Source organism: Carettochelys insculpta, chromosome 6 (assembly GCF_033958435.1).
Source record: "Carettochelys insculpta isolate YL-2023 chromosome 6, ASM3395843v1, whole genome shotgun sequence".
In the NCBI taxonomy this organism is placed as follows: Eukaryota; Metazoa; Chordata; order Testudines; family Carettochelyidae; genus Carettochelys; species Carettochelys insculpta.
Genome location: NC_134142.1, coordinates 100,954,005 through 100,977,667, shown reverse-complemented (window position 1 = coordinate 100,977,667; position 23,663 = coordinate 100,954,005). Strand labels below are relative to the sequence as shown.

Sequence of the window (23,663 nt, the reverse complement as noted above, 5' to 3'; positions counted from 1 at the left end):
GGAAATTTCAGAAGATACACGTTGGAGTTTGTCAGCTAACGGCAGTCATCACTGTTAAATGCCATTAGGCATTCCCCATCTGATGCTGAGACTGCTGATCCATTTTACCAAAATTCAGATTCTGCTTGGGTATTGCTCCATTGTCTTCAGAGTCATTGCACTTGGTCGTGCCAGGGTTGAATCTGGTTTCAGGTGTGGAAACTGCACTTTTTCTAACACCCCTGAGAAAAATTCCACCAAGCTGCATAGTTGTCCTCTGCACTATCTTTATTTTGAATAGTAAGCAGCCACTGAAGCTTCCAAACACTTTTATGCTTCTATTGTTGTCTAGGTGAATGTAGTTGCAGTAAATCTTCTGAGGGCTCTCCCACAAACCTCTCACTTTGGGGGAGGGCCTAGTCCTTAGAGCAAAGAAAGAGTTCAGCTGCTTAAGAATGTGCTGTTAATTTAGAGACCCAGCAGTGCAAAAGAGATCAAAAGCATCACAAGCATTTTTTCTCCACAGATTCCAAGCACAGGATTTTTAGAGTCATAGTTCAATGATTAAATAAAGGTGTTTGCTTTCAGATAATTCTTCTGTAAGGCTGACTTGAGAAATCTGATGCAGGCAAGTTTTGTGTCTTGTTTTTTGTTAGACATTATTACCTTGACTCTGTTCCCCAATAACCTTGTGTTTAAATGTTACCACTGTTTGGTGTTCCTATAGTAACAAATGGGCATCCTTTGGCTTTAGTGTGGTATTTTTCAGCACAGCTGTATGTTAGCCTGAAGGGGAAAGTATTACCTGGAGCAGTGCCAGAATTACTATGACAGCCACTAGCTTAACTCCTTCCACTACAGCTGGAGACAGCTGGCTAAATAATGAGTATGGGAATGTCTAACACTGCACTTTTTAAAAGTAGACTCGTTCTCTGTTGATCACACTAGGGGCTTAAAAATCACTCCCTCGGCTTTCAGTTTGAAAGTGCGCAGGATGTTTTCTCTTGCCCTTTGTCCAAAATAAGTGTAGCTGCAATTGCATGAGCTTCTTTCTCTTGCTCTATGGAAAAGGGATATTTTGGAATGGTTTTCCACCCAAGCATAAGCAAATGCATGCTAAATATGTGCTTTGCTCCTGGTGGTAGATTTCATGTGTTGCCGATGAGACTATGGTTTTTCCCACCACTGCAAGTGACTCATAGTTCAATGGCTATGATTCCATGCTGTGGTTGCTGCTTAGCTTATTTTGAAAATGTATTATTTCATGGAACCAGAAAAATGAAACAGAATTAATTACATATAGCAATTGAAGGTTAACACCATACTAAGATTTTGACATAAACCAAGGAAGAAACAGAAAGGACATCAGAGATGAGGCCATCCTTTACTCCTCTTATAGTGCCTACATACTATGAGGTATCTCTTATGTAAAACTTCTTATTACTGAGACCTTTATATGCATAACAAATACTATTGAGTACATTGTGGTTTCACTTGCTTGCATGAAAGTTGAATTTGCTCACAGGAGTGGAAATTGTGTTCCGGCTAAATTTGCAGAATGAGTTAAGGATACATCCTTAATGATACGTTACTTGTCTTTGATCCTCAGCATTATTTTCCCTTTACTTTAATGAACAGAACCCTTTTTAAACTTTCTTGCAAATAAGAGAAAATTAAAAGCATGGGGCTAGGGAATCAATCAAACGGTAGCTATAAATTTATCTGCCCTTACAGGATTAATTAATTCCCCTTCTGAGCCCCAGCTATGGTGAAATCTTTGTAGGTTTTCTAAATGGGATGATGCGGAGTAATGTAGATTTCAAGCATAGAGATATCTGCTCATGTTTATGTAGTTCAGCTCTTGCTTTCTGAATTCCACACAGTGGCTTTACTTTCAGAACAGAAACCCTATTTTCTTTATCCAGATGAAAATAATGTACAGCAAGGTACATCATGAAACTCTTTTTGCTAAACTGGAATGTAACAAAGATTCTGTGTCAGGTTTCTGATTTGGAAGCTGAAACTGTTTATACAACTGTTTCTGTTGCCACCTAGGCTTCTGTCTCAATTTGAATATGTCTCTATTTATAAGCTCTTCACACTCAGATATCCCAAGGGGGTCATACTTTTGACAAAGGATTATCCAGTCTAAAGAAATTAGCTTTCACCCCATTAGGTGTCTGTAGACCTTTGATTTCAGGCTTCTGCTGATATACTGTCTCTGTGTAAGTATGTTTAATTTGGTTATTTTAAGTAATTAAATAGTCTTAAATAGTCACTCCAAAGCTGCTGTGATGTTTGTCCAGGGCAGTTATTCTCTGGGCTGGGATTATTTTTTTTTATAAACCCCTAATCTAACTTGCTTATTTTGGGCTAAACTGTGTCTTTGGCCTGGTTTAGCAGCTACAGTGGAGGATGAGGAGGAATACAATCCCACACTCCCCACTGCAGGACCTAGCTGCTGGGTCCAAGCACAGGAAAGAGGGCAGGATTGTACACCCAAAACATTCACTCTTTTGCCACTCCAGCAACTAAATGTGGGCACAGAGTAGGTGGAACTATGGTTTCTGCCCCCGTCCAAATCAAACACACACATGTTGACTAGCTATAATGGTGAGGCTGTGTCTGGTAATGGGTTGTCACAGTGCACGCCTTCTCTCTTGCCCTCATGTAAGAGAGAAAGCTGTGTTCTTGAGGCAGGTGTATTCTTACCAGAGCTGTCACTGGAGTGAGTAACTACAAACTGCCCCCTACACTGGATTGAGCCTAAATGCTTGTTCTGTCCCCTTAATGTTAAAGAACATGATGCTAGATTGGCAGATTAATGGAGCTTTTAGCCCAGTTAGGGATTTGGTCTATGATGAACATTGCTTGTTCAAATTAATCCATATATGCTACATTATTGATTTTTTTTTAAAATAAACTAGGTAATTTGCATATAAAGTAAGTGACCGCAAAGCAGTATATGGACAGAACATGTTTCTGTCTAGGGGAAAGAATTCTAAAGCCAGTGGAAACGTTTCATGTGACTAGTACTGTTCTTTGTTTCAGTGTTTGATTGATTTCTGAATTAATTTTACACACTCAAATCACAGATCGATAGAATCTTTCAGTACGTGGGTTCCTGTATGGGGCTGAAAAACTTAGTGTACTGTACAGACACAAGGATCACATATTTCCATGCTTTCTCCATGCATCTCAGCTCATGATATTTTCAGTTTGATTATATGTAACTTCAAGGTTTGTGGTTCTTTTGGTGATTGTCTTTTTGGATTCTTCAAGTTTACATGCACCACAGAACAGGTTCTTTTTGGCCACAATGTCCATCGGAGCCACACCTGAACCCTGGAGATTTTGGCACTACCCTTCATCACCACCCAACTTATAAAGGGCAGAGCAGGCCAAACTGACTCTCAGTTCTTTCTTATCATCTATGGCACTAAGGTGGAACCTTTGCAGAGTCCCCTTGCTCTGCACAATGTACATCCTCTTCTTAGGCAATTGTCACATGCTTCTCAACTGTGAAAACAGGTCTCATTATGGTATGGTTGTGCTTCAGGGTAGGAGGCAGCTCTTCACTCCCATGACTGCAAAACAATCTGATCCCTCCAGTCTGAGCTGGTTTTGCAGGACCAGAACCTGTGCTCCATACTGTGCAATGACTCCAGTGCTGCAAACAACTCCACGGTGTTATTTTCCATATCTTCATGTGCGTCCGTGCCTCCCGTGTCACTTCGCTGATACTCCATAGGCATTACATTCAGAATATACTGCATTGCAGAGTGCAAAGTCATCAAAAAACACTGCACCAAACACTGAAGCATCTTGGGATCCATGTTATTCTTTGTAATGGCAGGTGGCAGTCAATATAAAAGTGTTGCAAAATGTCCCTTATCCATTTCTTTTCAGAAGGAAGCGGGAAGTGAGGGAAATGCGTTTTGGGATGATGACAAGAAACCCAGAACCACCTTTTTCCCCACAAGACACTGGCGCAGAATCCCAAAATGAAAAGAGGCTACAGGAACTGTGGGATAGGTGCCCACAATGCACTGCTGCCACAGTCAACTCAGGCAATCTAATACAGACCCACTAAGTTGACTTTGTGAGCAGTTTCACTCAACTTCAGCTTTATAAAGTCTAGTGTTAAAAAGTCATGGTTTCTATAGTTAGTGCTATTAGTATAATTTTAGTTGTTTATATCATGTACCTTAGCACAAAAAAAAAAGAGGGGGGCAAAACTTTTTATAAGAGATTTGCAGATACGCCTGATACTGGGACTCAATGGCTTTGGCTGAGTCTGTTGTATTGATCCTAAGAGTCAGAAGATCTAAAATAGTATGAGTGCTTTCATTGTCCAGCATGAAAACATTGATAGAAAGGTTTGGGATTTTTTTTCTGAAGAGTCTTTGGTTTACTTGATTTTTTGGAAAACATCCAAAAGCATTTATTCATTGCAAGAAAGAACAAGAAATCCAAACAAGCAGTTATATTGAAAATGAAACTGTGTAATTATGCAAAATAGATTTAATAAAAGCCTATCATAAACCTCAGCTTCTTTTGGAGGCAGAATGTGAGTCTTTTTTTTTTTTTAAACACACTTTGATGAAAAGGAAAGGGTTAATTTCACTCTCAGTCTTGCTGGCTGAAGTACAATCACTTTTCCTGTTTTTAACAGACAGGCACAAGGTGAAGACCAGGATAGAAGTAGTGCGGGAAATGTGGCTTTTGTTGATGTTCTTGGAACACTGGATGGCTATTTGGTAACAAATGGGTGCATTAGGCTGGAAAATCAGCCATGGTACCTGTTGCTTGGACTCAGGCTCACATTACAGTCAAGCACTATATATGATTAGTGTCCTTTTTCTTCAGAGAAATCAGGGCTGGATGTGATATTGCAAGTAGAGCTGTTGATTTCAGACACCATTGAAAGGCTGAGTGGGAGAGGGGTTGAGAGGGGAAAAATAGTTGAGCTTATGGTAACACAAAGAGGAAAGATGACCCAACAGGATGTCTCCCCACTTATGGGCTGAAGACTGGATCTTGTGAGGATGTGATGACTTTTAGGACTCTTGGGTGAAAACAAAGTTCCTTAAATAAGAGCAAGATCTGATGGCTTTCCTCTGGGGAAGAAAACCTCGTGGTTTGGTGTGCTTTTCTGCTCGGACTCAAGGATGTTGAGATGAGATGTGGTGAGTGAGCTTGAAAACCATGCTGTTTTTTCAAACTCTCCTTTAATGTCCCAAAAAGGTAGGAGAAGTGAATGGTAGACATAGGTCATCCCTTCTGTATTTCATTTAACTAAATCCATTTCCGTAAGGCCAAACTTGGTATAGGTAACATTACTAAGTCCAGTCTCAACACACTCCTTGACCCCTGTCAATAGGCCTTTTTTGTTTGGACTAATTCAGTCCCTGTCTGGGTTTCTTTCACTGGTTTATAACATTCTTTATTGAAAATAGCTTGACCTATTTTCATGTTTAATTTCTAAGCAGGAAAAAGTTATATACCAGTTGTCACAAAAGTCCCCAAAATATAAGATTTGCCTCTCTTGAAGACTGCTCTCAGGTGAATGATGGGCATGTTAAGTACCCTTTTTGTCTGGGTAAAGTGGCACATTCCTGACAGATGTTCAATTGTTGCTTCTCCAACAAGACACAGCAATGAGGGAGGCAGGCGTTCAGGATCCTTCTGCCGGAACACTCACGGGCCCAGGAGGCTTGATTCCAGGTTTGCTGTACAAGCCTCTCTTGTCTTATGAGCACTATGGCTAATGCAGGCTTACCAACCAGTCCTTCTAATATCGAAAATCTTGAGGAAACTCAGACGACAAGATTCAGCCACAGTAATCATGGTAGCTGCAGACAGTTCCCAGGTGAACTTGTCTTCTGACCAGCTCTGATCATTCTATCTGTTCTACCTCATATAGTTTAGTAAATTGAATGTTAGACCATACACCAGGATCCAGTGTCACTATAGCTGACAGTCTGGATGCAGGCTATTCCCCTGCCACTGAAAGAAGCTGTTCAGCTGATGTCTACGCATATCAGTATGGAGCAGAAAAGTTTGTGCTAGACCATCTTGTACTATGCTGGAGCAAAAGACAAGGGATTTTCTGTTTGGGAAGTACAGAATCACCTGTCTTCCTTGGAAGCACCTGTTTCTGCTATTCTGAACTATCTGCTAACCTTAAAATATTAAGGACTATTCATCAGTTCTTTATGGATACATTTAGCAACAGTAGCAGCACCTCCTATTTAGAGCCATATCATATTTTCCCACTGCACAGTTGCTAGATTCCTTAAAGTTCTCATGCATTTGTTTCCTTGTTGTGGGAGCCACCCCATGCTGGGGACTCCACTTTGCTCTCTGGCTTAATGGAACTTCCCTTTGAGCACCTAGCTGCCTGTACATTTTACCTATGCAGGCTATGAAGACTGCCTTATTAGTGGCCATAAAATCAATTTGGTGAATTCAGGCCCTTCTGGATGGTTCCCCTTATACAGAGTTCCATAATTCGTGCTTATCATTGCTTCTGCTTTGCATTTAAATCATATGGTTCACCTCTGAATTTCTTTCTCAAACCAGGGGAAAGGCATATTGTAGTCCGTCAGCATGGACCAGGTCGTCCAAAGTCTTTATAGCCTTTTCAGATATAATTAAGACTAAAGCCACTTCCACCCAAAGATTTTCTAAATAAGTATCTAACTGTGTTAGCTCCTGTTATGAGATAAGCAGGTTAGAGTCATCTGTGCAAGTTAATGACCATTCCATGATTATTCAGGCAACTTCTGTGGCTCTTCTGAGAAGTATGCCTTTTTCAGAAATTTGCTGGACAGCTTCACAAGGATCTGTCCACATTGTCACCCAGTACTGCTTCTTAACTGTGGCTTCAGGATCAGATGCCCTCTTTGGTACAGCTGTCCAACAGGACTTCTGTCTCTCCTTTCTATCTAGGAAGTTACTGCTTGCTAGCCACCAGTAATGGGATGCATGAGGGCAATCACTTGAAGAAGAAAGAATAGTCACTTACCTAACAGTGACTGTGATTCTTCAAGTTGTCCATGTTGATTCCAAAATCCATCCTTATTCTTCTTCTATAATGTTTTGTAGATATAGGATTCTGTACTGACAAAGGAACTGGGGGATATGTTGATTTCCCATTTCTCCGCATATGTTACATGTAGTCTATGTTCAGCATATATGGGTGCCCAGGGATGGTTCTTTATTGTTTTCTGGGGCTTTTTCAAGGATCATTTGCCTTGTTTTACCTGTACAGACCAGTCACTAGGATGTGTTTTCTAACTTTTTTCTTCTAACGCTGACAGGAATAAAAACTAAAATTGCCATTATGTTACAAGCACAAAATCTTCTCTGTTAGTGTTCATACTGGTTAGAAGTGCGTTCTAAAATATCTTTCTGCACCCCCCAATGGTCCTGAGCCATATACCTGGGAAAGCAGTAGCTGTAAGAGCACAAATGGGAATCAGTTATTATTCCTGTCTCTTACACAGAGATTCAAGGAAATTCTCCCTATCTACTGTATCTATTTAAAAAAAGGGGCGGGGGGGGGGTAGAAGATGGAAGGAGGGAGTTAGGGAATGATGCTGCTTGCTTACCTTTATAAAGCACTTTAAGATCAGTGACACAAAAGAGCTATACACTCGCTATATTTATTGCCACGGTGATGAGGAGACACTGATGCATAGCTATCCTTTTTGGGAGAGCGGGCTTCATACATTAAGATTTCAACTTAGAATTGACAGCTAAGATGAAGAGGATAAATTGCATAGAGGATAAGGACCCAGAAAAAAGAAATTCTACAAGTCTAAGACCCTCCCCCCATGAGTGATTTGTGAATGATCTTCCACTGGGAAGGGAAGAATATTTACAATACAAATTGTATGTAAATACAAAATAAGGATAGTGACAAACATACAAGGCCACATCCTAGGTGGTGTCAGAGGGATATGTGGTGCAAAGTTTTGCATACACCCCCATTTGTTAGTTGGCCAATGCCTGAGGCAGCTGGATGGCTGATCTAAGTTGCTCCTGGCTTCCCTCTGCCTCCTGGGTTCATTCTGGCAGCTACTGATCATTAGGACACACAGTTCTCCAGACACTACCACTTGCAGTGATGCCCCCTACTAGCTCCAGTTGTTTCCTTCCATGTAGGGAGTACAGAGAGAGCTGGTTAAACCAGCTTTCCAACTGTTTTTCATTGCTGAAGCAGTGCAAGTAGCAGAATGTGTTAGGTTACTCTCCAAAGTTATTCGGAACAGAATCCCTGGCTTGTACATCATTGTCGATAGAGAGAGAAATCTCTGTCCACTTAATTTAGAGGAAGAGGGAAGTCCTGACAAAATATTAATTTTCCCTCTCAAGTGTCAGAAAAAGCTTAGAGGAATTAAAAGAAAATTTCTTCATGCATAGAGGAGTTCATGTGTTAAGTAAATTACCATGTGCATTAATTGGAACAGCTCAGCAACAAGGATTAATTGTTTTTTATAAAGAGAAGGCTTCGTTAAATTTGGGGAAGTAGTATTGCCAACCCAGCTCTTGCCACCTCCCCCCAAACCCTAGGTGGTTTGCCTGAGCTCCCTGCATTTTCCCAAAGTTCTTATTTATAATTCAGTGTGTCATCTGAGTGCTGTGGAGTTTCTTCATTATACCGCTTGTCGCCAGCAGTTTTAGAATCAAGACGTCCCATACAAGGGCAGGGCCTTTCAGGCTTAGGATCAGCTGTCCTCTAATCTGTGTTTAGTTTTAGGAAATGCCAGAACAAATAAATGTCCTGGATGTTGTAAAACTGGTATTGTACAATTGGCCATGCCACAGGCACTTAATGTTACATCTCAGAAAAATGAATTTGTGTACAGTGTTCTAAAGATCAAGGCTTACGGTGTTTTGGGGGAGCAAAGTTGATGGGGGGGTTGCTTTTGGTTTTTTGGACATTTGATCTCTCTATAGTTGCTCATTTCAAATTGGAAGTAATTCAAATCACATGTTGATTGTTGCAGTGGATAACTGTACTCCAATTTACCCTCCGTGTTTACCCGCCTTCAGAAACATCCAGTTTCTCCTTTGCCTCTGCTGCCTTAGATGTTGCCTGTGGCAGGAGTCAGACCAACTGAGAAATCAGAGCTGCCTGCCAAAAGCCAGTTGTGGCTCACAGCGAAAAAGAAAATACATGCTCCCTTTTGGCAAATCAACAACTTCACGTCAGCTTTAAGTGCTTAAACAACATATGGGCTTGGCTCGGAAGGGTCCCTCAAGGTTCAACCACAAGCAGTCATTGAAAGAGTATAATTTCAAGGGGAGAGGAGCTATGCATGCTCTGGTGAGAGTCAGTGCAATGCAGTGTCATTAAACTACTGTCAGTTCACAAGCTGGTGCTCAGCTGTGAACTACTCAGGAACTTTAGTTTTGCACCCATGTGACCTGTTACCATGCCACTTCAGAATATTTTGCACCTTCCTTGCAGATGCAACAACTGTTTTGCATACATAGTTTACATGGAGTTCATAGTTCTAACTACATTAGTATTCCTAGAACAATACGATGGCCATGAAAGGCTGGATATATGCTGTCTCTACGGCTGTGTCTTCACTGCCACTTACGTTCGCAAAACTTGCATTGCACATGGGTGTGAATATTCCACCCGCAAGAGCCATATGTCATCTAAACACATCTATGTTGGAACTGAAGAGAGATCACATACTCCTTTTTATTAAGTTGCATGGGAACTAATTTAAGTCACTAAGAAATATTTTACCCTGCATTACATTTTCCTTCTGCTTTCCTATAGTCGTGTGTACATTATCCTGGAAGATCGATTCACACAGGGAGTCTGGTAGGGTTGCACAAAACTGCCCTATCAGGGGTCAGCAGTCTACCCCTGTACTCCTATGATGAGGAGTAAGGGAGGTTGACAGGGGAAGGTCTCCCATTGACCTCCTTCAATGAGGACAGCCAGGTAAGTCGATTGCAGATAAGTTGATTGTAGCTACACAATTGCTATAGCTAGAATTGTGTATCTGCAATCCACTTATTTTCATAATGTTGACATAGCCTAAATCTTTCCTTCTGTATTGACCTCTATTTCCATGACTTAAAATCTTAGTCATTATTTATAACACATTGCTGTATATGGTTCATATTTTAAATCAATACAAACCTAATGATAGTATATGAATATATCAGTTAAGTATCCTTGTTATATTTGTATTTTCCAACTCCTTCCCATCCAACTATGTAAAGTCTTATTACCATATTTTATCTTCTGACATATCTTTTATCTTCTGGGTATCCAGCATCAAGATTCCAGGAAGGGAAGTACATTACAATATGTCCCCCTTCCTTTAGTAATGCAAAGAACAATGTTTCAGCTTCCAGGTAAACCACACCAGGGCTCACTTTATGAAGAGAGGATGGGTCTTAGGAGGTTGGGGCTTCTCACACACACACACACACACACACCCTGCACAACCAAGAAGGAAAACGAGGGCTCCTTCAGAGTTCTGAAAATTCTGTTCATCCTCATTCCTGAGAGCTATAGGATCCTTCTGAAAATTAATAACAGTAGCTTCCTGGCTGCTTTCTACACATACCCAAGCAGAGAGATTTTCAAAAGCATTTGTCCTTGACATAACTTTTCTCACTGTCATGAACATAAATTTCATCCTTGAGTAATGAGAACAGAGTCCAGACAACACAGCACCTTTGAAAATCCCCACCATATATCAACTCTGTAAATGTTCTAGTGCACACATTCTGCCTGGTGTCCAGCCTCAGAAATATGACTAGAAGGTGGTGATTTTCGTAGAAGCAAGGGAAGGATGAATCCTGGCTTCTTAGGGCAGGGGACGAATATGGGGCTGCTTAACTGAGGCTTAACTGGGGTCAAATTTAGCTATGACAGATCAGGAAAGGGATCTTGGAGTTATAGTGGATAGTTCTCTGAAGACATCCACGCAGTGTGCAGCGGCAGTTAGTAAAGCAAATAGGATGTTAGGAATTATTAAAAAAGGGATAGATAATAAGACAAAAGATATCATACTTCCCCTATATAAAACTGTGGTACGCCCACATCTTGAGTACTGTGTGCAGATGTGGTCTCCTCACCTCAAAAAAGATATATTGGCATTAGAAAAGGTTCAGAAAAGGGCTACTAAGATGATTAGGGGTTTGGAACGGGTCTCATATGGGGACAGGCTAGAGAGACTGGGACGTTTCAGTCTAGAAAAAAGGCGATTGGGGGTGATATGATAGAGGTATATAAAATTATGAATGGTGTGGAGAAAGTGAATATAGAAAAATTACTTACCTTTTCCCATAATACAAGAACTAGGGGACACCAAATGAAATTGATGGGTAGTAGGTTCAAAACTAATAAAAGGAAATTTTTCTTCACACAGCGCACAGTCAACCTGTGGAACTCCTTGCCTGAGGAGGCTGTGAACGCCAGGACTCTATTAGCGTTTAAAAAAGAGCTCGATAAATTTTTGGAGGTTACTTCCATAAATGGCTATTAGCCAGGGGTAAAGTATGGTGCCCTAGCCTTCAGTACAAGGGCAGGAGATGGATGGCAGGAGATAAATCACTTGATCATTGTCTTCTGTTCTCTTTCTCTGGGGCACCTGGAATTGGCCATTGTTGGCAGACGGGATACTGGGCTGGATGGACCTTTGGTCTGACCCAGTATGGCCATTCTTATGTTCTTATGTACTTCAGCCTAATGAAGTAACTTTTGCAGTTGGAATGCGTCACTGGGGGAAGTGCATATAGGCAAATGACAGTTAATGTGTCTTCAGGAATTAAAGGTTACTCTTTAATTCAAGATTGGCATGTGATGAAACCTCCAGGAATACATCCAACCAATATTGGTAACCCTGGCAAATAATCATTGCTCCCAAACAACTTGCAGGAAAGCCCTAGAGACCTGGATGTGCACACTGTGTCAGACCAGCTGAAATCTGCCCACCCAATTCAGCACAGATGCACTAGTTCCCTGCACCCACTGAAGAGGAATTTGCTCCACTATGAGTTCACAGCCTGTTCCAGCATGTCATTTCTAACATCCAGAGAATTGTGCAAGTGAACATTTTCTGGGTTCCACTTGAAGTTTCTAGTTACCACTTTTATATTTTACTGCCTCTGTGACTGGAAATTTCTGCCAGCTGTCTGCTTTTGAGCAAGTAGTAATCTCTTTTCTTCTCAGGCAAATTTGGCACCATGTTTATTTTCAATATCATGTTCATTATCTTAGGACAAAAAGCCTAGCATGTTATGTTTGGCCCTGTACTGAGGTGTAGTGATCAGCTTTCTTGGACCTGCATGGGTAGAATATTTAAGTAATTTGCTTCATGCAACTACACACTAAGAAGGGCCCTGACCTGATACATTGTTGTCTAGTAATTTAGGAGTTTTCATGTTGCAGGTTGAACCTCTCTCATCAGGCACCCTTGGGACCTGACTAGTGCTAGACAAGAGAATTTGCTGGACAATGGGAGGTCAATATATTCTAGCACATGACTAACACGTCCACTGCTTACTGGGCTCTTAGAAGACATTTAGGGGTAAATTACAGCTAAATAACAGCACAGAATATAGAGAGCACAGAAACTTGTCCACACCTGTGATACGTGGTTACCTGGCTAACTAAAATCATGCCAGATTACGCAGTATGCCAAATAAGAGTGTTCCAGATTAGAGAGGTTCAGGCTGCATTATAGTTCCAATGTTAACAATTTTTTTTTCCACTGCAATGAACAAAGCCTTTTTTGCTGTAGTACAAAGGTTGTGTGTAATAAAATGTGATGGCAGATTATGGTAAACATTTGTAACAACACATATTCTTTTGTCTCCCTTTTTTCCTGTTTAGATTGAAAACATAGATGCATGCCTGAGTTTCTTGGCTGCCAAGGGAATAAACATACAGGGGCTGTCAGCAGAGGGTGAGTCAATTTGTCATTCCAGCATTTATCTTGTAATGTCTGACTTTTAATTTGTTTTCTCCCTCCAGTTTTAAAAAAATAGGATCTTTGGATATTTAATAAGACCAATATGAATAGTTTTAGCTTGTGCCGTTATGTTTTCCTCCTTTTTCCACATCCACTGTGTGAAAGGTAGGTAAAATACTTGTTGGACTCAGTGCTTTTGACTCTTTAGCTTTAAAAATAAACAATGGGTGAGAAGTAGGATTCATTTACTTCTTAAGAAACAAACTAACCTTGCAAGGTCTTGTATCTATGGTTGTGCCCACAGCAGAATATCACTTTCAAATAGCAATATGTGGAAAAAAGTTCAGAATTAAACAACAGCAGCAAAATATATCTGTAGTCCTGTCATGCAAACATATGCTCTCATGCATATTTTTACAAGTGCATTGTGGTCAAAAATATATATCTTATGGAAACATATGCATACATCTTTGCCCATTTTTTTAAACTACTCTTAGTATGATGCCTTGAAACAAAATGTTTTATTTTTTATTTGATGGCTATTGAAAGGTGTCCAGTTACATTTTTAAAAAGAAACTTCTGTTTTGCTCTTCTGTTTATTTTGCTTTAGTATGTAAATGTTTGAAATGTGACTCTAAGTGCATGCATCAGTAAAATTCAAACGTTACAAAGCAAAACAAAAATTAAAAAATAGGAGCTGCCAGGTTAATCAGTGCACTCATTGAGACCATCATTCTACAACCAGGTTATACTGAGAACCACACTACACAAACTATCAGAGAGGCGGATGTGTTAGTCTGTATCTTCAAAAACAAGAAGTCCTGTGGCACCTTATTAGACTAGCAGATATTTTGGAGCATAAGCTTTTGTGGGCAAAGACCTTCTTCATCAGATGCATGAGTCACACAAACTGTATTGCCAGCATGTGGTACATCAGGTTTCACCTGTACTTTCACTTAAGTTTGTTTGGAAAAGCAAGCTGGTGCCAACAAACAGAGTAAGCTGCAGTTAAGTTACACTTTGAATGTATTAGAATACACCTTCTTCATAATTTCCCAGAACAAGTCATAGGATTTGCAAGTTCAGGTAAGATTACTTTCTTGCTTTAAGTTCTCAAATACATTTGACTGGAAGTTTGAGATCAGGGAGATGGTTACTTTACAAAGTTTTTACATGAATATGCGTAATTTAGTTACGTGTTTACTTGAAGCTGTGATTTTGCCTATCAGCTCGTGCCTCTGCATAAAAAAAGCAAAGCGAATTTGATACCCTTTCTGATCATGTGAGCTGACAGCTCTAAAAGAGAGGAGCTGCGTGCCATCTCAGCTGGAATAGAAATGCTTTTCTCTCTTGGTTTTGACTGCCTGGTTGCCAATAACTGGAATCTCCTGGCTGTAAGCATTAGTGCACTTAGTGCTGGGGCATTCCCAACTCCTCATGCCAAAGGGATAATTGTGGGTGGTTTCTCGCTGTCTCACGCTCTTAATGACAGACTGACAGATTATATTTATGCTTGAACTACAGTACTCAATGGACAAACAGTGGCTCAAAATTCCCAGCTTCCCAGAACCTGAGTGAGAAAGTTTAGAAACAAGATACGTTTCATTTAATCGCTAAACAATTGGGATATTAGCGTTATATCTTTTTGGGATTATACGGTGTTGTTACTTACATTGCTAATGTGTGGCACATACTTGTGTGTGAGAAAAATTGCCCTTTAGGAGAAGTAGACTAATACTTGCAAAGGGTGTAAGAGGACAACAAATGTTGCTGGAAAAGAAGATCTTTAACCTACATGTGGTTTAGCTAAAGGTATTTTTATGGTTAATTTAGTATTCACAAACTACTACTTCCACAGTTGTTTCCCAAAGTGGCTTTTCAATGGAGTGATAATTACCTGAAATAATTGCTTCCTCTAAGCGTAAGGTCATATTTAATGCCATTTGTTTCTGTTTCAGGGTTTTCTGCTGAATTTGTTTTTCACAGCATTTCGCAACTTACAAGGCTTTGTCTGTGAACTTCAAACTCTATTTTTTTTTAATGTAGCTAGTGACTCCTGTAAAAGGGGGCAGGGTGCCAACAGATTTAGTGTGTCCCTGGGCATGATGGGGGGTGGTGTGTAGCTCCTTGCTCCAAGAAGAGGACGTGGAACTAGTGTGGGGCTGGAGGGAGCCAGTCTTTAGCACCTCCCAGAATGCACCTTACTGCAGTCCTTACCCTGCCTGCATCCAGCTCTCAGAGCTGGTTACAGCATGGTGCTCTGGCCACAATTTAAAGGGCTCAGAGCTCTGAGCCGCCATTGCCAGTATCAAGGAAGAGTCAATGGCTTGAGCCCCGGGCCTTTTTGAATCGCTACCCCCTTCTCCCTGTCTGCAGTCCTGCCCCTGTAGATTCAAATATTATATGAAAGAAACCATATCCTATTGAAAACAAGTGGTGCTATTAAAATTATACCCCATATAATCCACAGGGGATGAAATATGTGGGGAAACTTGTGTACATAGGTATTCTGAGTAGGAAATAACTTCAATTATTTTAATAGATATGGCATATCCAGGTGCCAAGTATAAGTGGCCAGCAGTCTTCTCAATGTCCACCAAATGCATGTTGCCACTGCAGAATATTCAAATATGCCATAAAGTAGGGAGGGGAGAGCTAGGGTAATCCCTGTTGCAAACTAAAGATGTTGGTTTGAGATTTCAAAAAGATATTAAAATTCCCTTATTCTGTCTCCTAGTCAACCTCTTTTCATTTGCACCCAGGACTTTCTGCCTGTGGATATCAAGGTAGTACTCCTCCACGTTGCAGTACATGAAACTTGAACTGCCACTTTAAAATGTTGGGAGGTTAAAAATGTTGTTAATTTTGTTAATCTTGATATTGATAATGTGCAGAAAGCAGGGCAGCAAACCATGAATACATGCAGTAGCATTCTGGTGTTGCAGCAAGTGATATAAGAACAGTTAGCTCAGTATAAACAATCCTTTCCTACAGAGTGCCCTAAATTGGAGACATAAGCAACAGAAATCTTCTTTCCCTCCTGACAAAATATCCCATTTTCAGCCAAATACTCCCCTTGTAATTAGTGGTGCTCTGAGTGAAGCCTTAAACCTCTAAAAGCGGAAGCTCTTCATGTCAGTAAATGATGATAACACAGAGAAGGTAAACCTGGCTGCTTCTGCACAATAAACACCAGTTTTCAACCCTGATGAGAGAGAGAGAGATGTTCCTATGCATATGTCACCTCATGTTACTTTGTCAATAAGTTACAAAATCCCAGACAAACAGGAGCTGAGGTGATGAGAAGACTGTCTTGGGTAAAATTATTTACTCAGCTGACATAAGATGTCCATAAGCCTCTGCCACCAGATCACAAGCCACTCTCAGCAGAGCCCTGTGCGTCCCAGTTTCACAGAATCTACCAATTTATATTTACCTGTCTTTCGCAGTTGCACATTTAAGTCCCCAAAGGATATAATAGGGCAAACTTAGTGGCAGCCAGGGGGAGAAGTGTTCCACTAATGGCTACCATACTAGCCATGCCAAACAGCAAGCAGTCCTGTAACATCTTAAATTGTTAGTCTTTAAAGTGCTACAGGACTGCTTGGTTTTTGTGTGAAGCTACAGACTAACACGGCTACCCTCAGAGACTATTTACCATACAACTGGTAGAATGAAACACCTATCTTATTGTTCCATGCAAGGGACTAAAAATACTAGTACTAAAAAGAACATATTGAATATTGAAGTTCTGAGCTTTGAGTGCAACATTTAATTTAAACCTTACATGTTAACAGTGATGGGAAGCAGGCATCTCATAAAAAGCAAATGAGAACACTGAAATCCAATTAAACGGTGCATAACCAAACAAGCCTCTACAATGTCATGCACAGGTTGCTAGGACTGAGTGGGTCAAAAGCAAATAATTTTATTTACTCCCTTTGCAAATGTTCAGACAGGAGGAAGTAGGAGTTTATAATCAATTCAGAATGGAAATATAAATCATCTCTGGGTTGCTTAGAGTGAAATCATTTTTTCCCATATGGAACTTTACCATAAGGAGAAGGTTCACAAGGACTGCAAGTATAATTTGTACTTCTCAGTGCCTTGAAATAATCTAGGATTTTTATTAGTCTGCGCTTTCCAGTGAAGTAAAATGTCAAGTAAATAAGTGGGCTCTACTGTATGCATACTCTATGTCTGTTACCCTAGGAATCTTAGCCCTGGATCAGGACCCTGTTGTGGAAGGAATGCACAAACATAGGACTAAGAAACAGTCACACTGCCAAAAGCCTTACAATCTAAGGCATTAATTGGTATAATAAACTCTTTCTTAACAGTATTCTATGATCTGTAACTCTCAAATACCCGGCATTTTAACCATAAGAAAACTTTACTTACGTTTTCTGTAAGTACAGTATAATGGAAGTAAATACAAATAAGCACAGCAAATACAGTATAAGTTTACAGTGTACAACACTAGTGTTATTGGTAAATGAAATACTCTGCATACATTTGTATTTGTTTCTTAATATCTAATCTTGTTTATCTTTAGTGTTAGGCATTGCTTTCTATCTTTCTATCTATCTATCTATCTATCATCCAGAATATTTGAATATCCAGTAACGCACTGATCCCAGAGCTGCCAGATATGAAAGTGTTCATTGTACATGTTTACCAAGGGGACGTTTCTGTGCACGTGTGGGAGAATTCTTCTTGTTTCTTCTTTTCACTGCCATATTTCATTGGGTTGCTCATCAGTTTAAGCTTCTGATGCGTGCTGATGCTGCTCCCTGGACTGATGGAGGCCCAGTTTCTGTCTTGTTGGAATTCCCACTCTCTACTTACTCTCCCCATTTTCCAGATAGTGTTTCTCCTTGACTAATCTTTGCAGATTACAGATGCTGTGTATGTACCTTAGGAAATAATGCTTTCTTTGTTGACAGCAGTTGCACTAGCTGTGAATTCTAGATTAGCTGGATAGAGATCAGATGAGGAAATTAGGAAGCCCTTAAGTGATAAAAAGAAAGGCTTCACTAGCGTTCAGAACAACCACGGTCTAATTTTGACGATGTTTATAGTTTCCCCTCTGTGCCGAAGTTCATGATTCTGTAGTGAAATGATTTTCAGCTCCACTTCATCCTGTATATTGCGCAGAGTTTTTCTTTCTCTTTGCTTGACAGAGTGCTGAATAGACCCTGGGCTTTTGTGGATTGATTTAAATTTATTGGAAATCTGTCAGTCCTGTTCCTCACCTCTTCTCTGTGAATTGAACAATTTTCCTCCTTTCCGTACGGCTAAATCTCCTAATCCAAGAAGACTTTCTGCTTATAGGGTTGTCACATCACTCTTGGCTACCTTCTAATTTTGTACCCTGGCCAGGATTAATCTTTCCTAGAACACATGCAGCACCACAAAAAGAAAAGCAGTAGGAGCTAGATAGGCTCTGAAGAGTGGGCATCTATGAAATGTTTATATCATATACACTCATTCCTCGCTATATGAGCACAATTGGTTTCCAACTTTTGGCTCGTAGGCGAAAACTCATAAGAGGGATACTAAATCCCCATTAAAATACATGTAAAAGTCTCTGATTCATCCCAACTACTCATGAAGGAATGGCAGCATGTGGCGCTGCTTTGGAAAGTTAAGTGAACCTTGGGATTGGGTGGGGATGGAGAGGGTTAAAGGCTGGGGGCAGTTTGGGGCCATGAGCAGGAGGGAGGGTTAAAACCTGGTGGTGGGTGAGTCTGTGTGGCGGGTGGGGGGAGGGTTCAGGCTGCTGCAAGTTGGATCTGTGGGGCAGGTGCGGGGGTTAGGCCATGTCAGGTTGGGTCTGTGAGGCTGGCAGGGTTTCAGGCTGCTGCAGGTGGGGGCTGCAGGGCAGGCAGGGAGGTTAAGGCTAAAGCAGGTTGGATCTGTGGTGCTGGCAGGGTTTCAGGCTGCGGTGGGTTGGGTCTGTGGGGCCTGTGGGAGGGTCAGGCTGAGCCAGGTTGGGTCTGCGGGGTCGGTGAGGGATTCAGGCTGCTGCGAGTTGGGTCTGCGGGACCAGCAGGGTTTCAGGCTGTGGCCTGTTGGGTCTGTGGGGCCGGCAGGGTTTCAGGATGTGGTGGGCTGGCGCCATGGGGAGTGGGGTGAGGCTTGTATTAGTGGGGGATGGGGTTCATTTGTCTAGTAAACAAAGATAGTATATGTGTCCCTCCTTTTAGCAAGTAGTCATAAGTGAAGTACTCGTTTAATGAGGGATGAGTGTATTATGTAACACTTTCTTTAGCGGGGGTCCCATTTTCCCATTTTGTTTTATTTAAATGACTTATCAGTCTCCAGCTGAGAAGAGGTGCAGCTGCCTTCAAAGACCTTTTGGAAGTGGCCAGAGAAAGCTCCCTAAAAGTGAAGTGAACATCACTCTCCTACCCCAAAGGGCTACATGTGTTGCCTTTGCAAGAGGCCCATTCTTTGACAGTCCCAGAGTTCAGAACCACACAGTGTGCCTGAATTCTAGTCGATTGTGTCCTGCTACAAAGGGCTTCTGCTAAACCACCTTACTCGCTTCATCTGATCATTTTAAATCATTTTAAATTTTATTTTCATAGTGCAAGATGTTTTGGGGCAACGTGCAGAAAATATGTGCTTCACCTAACTTCAATAAATATTTTTTCTACTTCCATTCTTTCTTAGCTTCATTCATTTAGATTCCGCATGTAGTAATGTTTGTAGCTCCTACTTCCTGCACTATAGTTCTGACATTTCATGTCCAGTAACCAGAAACTGACATTATCCCTATTCTATATAGATTTACTTCCCCCTCTCTTTCCTACCAGTTTAGGAATGAAATGTTTTCTGTGCTTCCTTTGTTGCTGTGCCTCTGAGTCTTACATACTTTTGTGTCAACAAAGAGAGTAGCTGGGGCAACCTTTCAAAATTGGAAGTCAAGGCAGTAGGAGCAACAAACAGCAGAAATGTCACCTCATGGAAACGTCCAATCAGTAGATTTTAAGGGTTATTTTTAAAACCAAATCCTGCCATGCTCTGAAATCAAAACATCTTGCAATATTTGTTTTAAACTTAAAATATAAATAAAGTATCCGTGTGTGTCACAAAAATGAAAACGACTGAGTTACATGCTCACGCTTTCATAACTCGATGTGTGTGTTTTAAACTGACACACAGTGCAAGAGGAAAATTTGAACAGGAAGTAATTCAGACTTTGCTCATTGGCAGAGAACAGTGAAGTCGAAGTACTCTCTGTGTACGGGGTCCAGTGGCCAACTGCCAGGCGAATTACCTCTGTTCATCTTTCCAGATAAGAGACTTAGAAGAGTGTCCAAAAGGCCTGTTTGAAATATTTTGCTCATTCTTAAAGGGCCATAAACTGTTCCCTATCTGGTTAATGGAAGCTTGTTTGTTTTGTGTCTGTGGAAATAGCATTGAGTCCAAAGTCTGTATACAGATTATAGACAATGTGAAAATATTGTCAAACGAGAAAAGAGGTTCTCTTTAATTTGCTTTTCCTTGGTTTACAGGTATATGTGTATGGTGTTCTTATTTTTTGTGTTTCTAAGAAAATGGTAAAACCAGGTTTCTCTTCTAATAACCACAGCAGATGGGCATACATTCGTGTATCAGATTATTCATTACAGATGGGGCTGGTTGCTCTGCTTTTTATTTCAGTTACTTGACATCTCCTATTATAAGGTCCTATTTTCAGCTGCTTAGTTCTTGCTAAACTTTAGCTATTTGGGATAATTTTTTTTCTTCCTGAGTGTCTGTCTACCTGGGGCTGAATTATTTTGAAACATTTTACCAAAACAGTTCAGCTATTTCTTAGAATTAGGTTAGTGCAAAAATATTAATTTTTGAATCAGTGTGAAAAAATTCTGCCAAGTTTTAGTGCCCCCTTACTGTGAAGCAGGAATTTTATATTTGGTAATTTATGCTGTATACTGTTCCTGAGAAAAGCTGCCCAAATGTGGTCAAGTTATAAGTTTTTGAAAAAATTGCTTGCATATTCTCAGTAGAGATATCTTAGATTTTGGCAGGTATGTTGCTACAAGATTCTGTGCACATTTGGGTTAAGCAGGACTTCCCTGCAGTTTCAGCTTTGATGAGATAGTGCCAAGCGGCTAAAGTTATCTGAGCAGTGACTCCCTGTGGGGCCCAGGCAACATGGAAGAGGAACCCGCCTATTTCAAATGCAGAGGAAGGATCAAACAGAGTTGGGAGAGGAGAGTTGTCTGGGAAGTTGGGGAGAGACTATAGGTCGGTACTATTGTGGGGGAGGGTCACAAGGATTTCAGATTGTGTGAATACTGGGACTGGCTGGAGAAAAGGACTGGGGGCCAAAGAAGGAAGTGGGAGCAGAGTTGCCAAGTGTCCAGTTTTTGACTAGAATGCTTGGTTGAAAAGGAACTCTGAGGGGTCAGATCAGCACAGTTGACTGGACTGTTAATAGTCCACTTGGCTGGCAGGGTCCTTGCCCAGCTCTGCTGCTGCATCACTCCCAAAAGCAGCAGTGTTTTACTCTGGCTCTTAGGTGTAGGGTCATCCATGGTGGCTCTTTGCATTTCCCTCATCCCGAGTGCCAGTCATTGGGAGCTGCAGGGGTGGTGCCCGTGGGCCAGGATAGCATGCAGAGTCCCATACACCTAGGAGTTTGAGGGACATGCTGCTGCTTTTGAATGCCAACTTTGGTAAGCACCACTTACAGCCTGTACCCTGCATCCCAACCTCTCATCCCCAACCCCATTCCAGAGCCTTCATCACCAGCCAGAACCCTCCCCCTGCTACCTTGCAACCCCTGCCTGAGCTCAGAGCCCCTTCCTGCACCCTACACGAGAGCAAGGAGGGCTGGTCTCAGAGAGAGGGTCAGGCCTTTAGAGGAGGGGTAGGGCAAGTCATGTTTGGTTTTCTGCCATTAGAAAGTTGGCAGTCCTGGGGAGAGTACAATGCAATGAGAGCTGGGAAGAGCAACAAGACCGGTACTGAGAGCCAGTGGAAGTGGGAAAAGAGGTGAGGGGAGAGAGGAGACAGCTCTACCAAGGAGATGAGGTTGAGGTATAGAAAACTTGAACTGACTGAACTCACAGAACTGTGGGAGAGGGTGAGAAACTGGGACTGGACAAGGAGGGAGACTAGAACTGGGAGCTAGTGAGGATAAAGATCATGATTCATGGAAGGGGTCAACTGGAGGTCAAATGTTGAGATAAAAACAGGTTGGATGGAAAATAGAAGCAGGGAGATTGGGGACTGACTGGGATGAGAAGCATTAGGAGTGAGAGGAGTGTGAATTGGGGAAGGAGAACAGGACTGAGACAAGGAATTAGAGACTGGGATGAGGCAGTAATGGGACAAGGATAATTTTGAAGTGCTGGGGAAAGGGAGTCTTGCTTGGATGGCAGGAGTAGTAGAGCCTGTGCTCACTAGAGAATACTCCCCTCTAGTGTCTGGAATGGAACCCAAGATTCCGGCAACTCACTGCTCATCTGGGGTTCGCAAAGTGTGTGTCTCACATACCTCCAGGGTGGGTCTGCGCAGAGAAAGACAACTTGCAATTACTGCAAGCTGCTCTGTAACCCTAGAGCAAGGTGGTGGGCATAAGGATTACCACCCTGCTGATGGCCTGGTTGGAAGTCAATATGATGCCACAAGGTGGAATTCCCACCCACCCCCCTTTTTTATGTAGGTAATTACAAGCAGAAAAATACATTAAAATTACATTGTTGAGACAGCAAAGAGGAGCACTCAAAAGTTAGGAAATACCAGCTTTAAAGTTGTCTGTGCGACCTTAATGTAGCCCAGTGCTCTTTTTCGAGAAAAAAGGTGGCAGAACTCAAGCCCCAAACCGCCCCTACCGTCCCAAGGGCCAACCCGCTACTCCGGTGGCTTAACCCCATGCGTGGGGTCTGAGCCGCCCCCTTGTGACTTAATCACTCCCCTCAGCTAGGCCCAAGCTGGCCCCCTGGCGGCTTAACTGCCCCGCCCCCCCTCAGGGCCTGAGCCACCCACCCAGTAGCTTAATTGTCTCCCTCCTCCCCCAGCAGGACCATCCCTGTTCCCCAGAGCCAGGTACCTCCTGCCCCTACTTCCCCAAATTAATGCCCTCCCCATTCCCCAGAGCCAGGTACCTTCAGACCCCTCGTCGAATGCCCTCACCATTCCCTAAAGCCAGGTACCTCCAGCCAGACCTCCCCCCTCAAAAGCCCTCCTCATTCCCCAAAACCAAGTACTTCCAGCCCCTGACAAATACCCTCCCCATTCCCCAGAGCCAGTTACTAATCAGTGCTAATTTCTTCAGATGTGGTGCATATATCAGCTGGCTTGTTGAGAGGGGACAGTGAAGGGGGCAGTTACACCAGGGCTCAGCGTTCCAAAGGGGCTCAGAACTCCTGCCACCACCACTGCTGAAGTGGTAGTGACAGTGGCCAGAGCTCCAGGTCCCTTTGAACTGTTGTGGCTGCACTGCTCCGCCGCTTCACGCAGCTGTTCAGAGCGGGAGCAGCTCCATGAAGCAAGTGGCACTTAGGCCTGACTGCCTTAGGCTCCACCTTTTCTGCCTTAGGCCATACCCCTTTTGGGGCCTCAGAGCTGGACACCCCTCCCACCTTGCCCCAGGGCTGTGGTGGCCATCAGCCCTGCTGTATATCAGTCCATTACTGCCCTGTGGAAAGACCAAACGAGTAATTATCTATTTTAAGTAAAGTCACTAATACACACAGTATTCTGTTT

General features: G+C 42.0%; 1 protein-coding gene across 6 annotated transcripts in view; it reads left to right on the top strand.

Moving 5' to 3' along the window:
• NAV2 (neuron navigator 2) overlaps positions 1–23,663 on the top strand; it is a 359,017-nt gene that overhangs the window by 124,391 nt on the left and 210,963 nt on the right. For all 6 annotated transcript variants that reach the window (XM_074997678.1, XM_074997676.1, XM_074997677.1 and 3 more), the window contains one exon: positions 12,860–12,932. In XM_074997678.1, the coding sequence (XP_074853779.1) occupies positions 12,860–12,932 (73 nt within the window). The remainder of the gene's footprint in view (positions 1–12,859; positions 12,933–23,663) is intronic.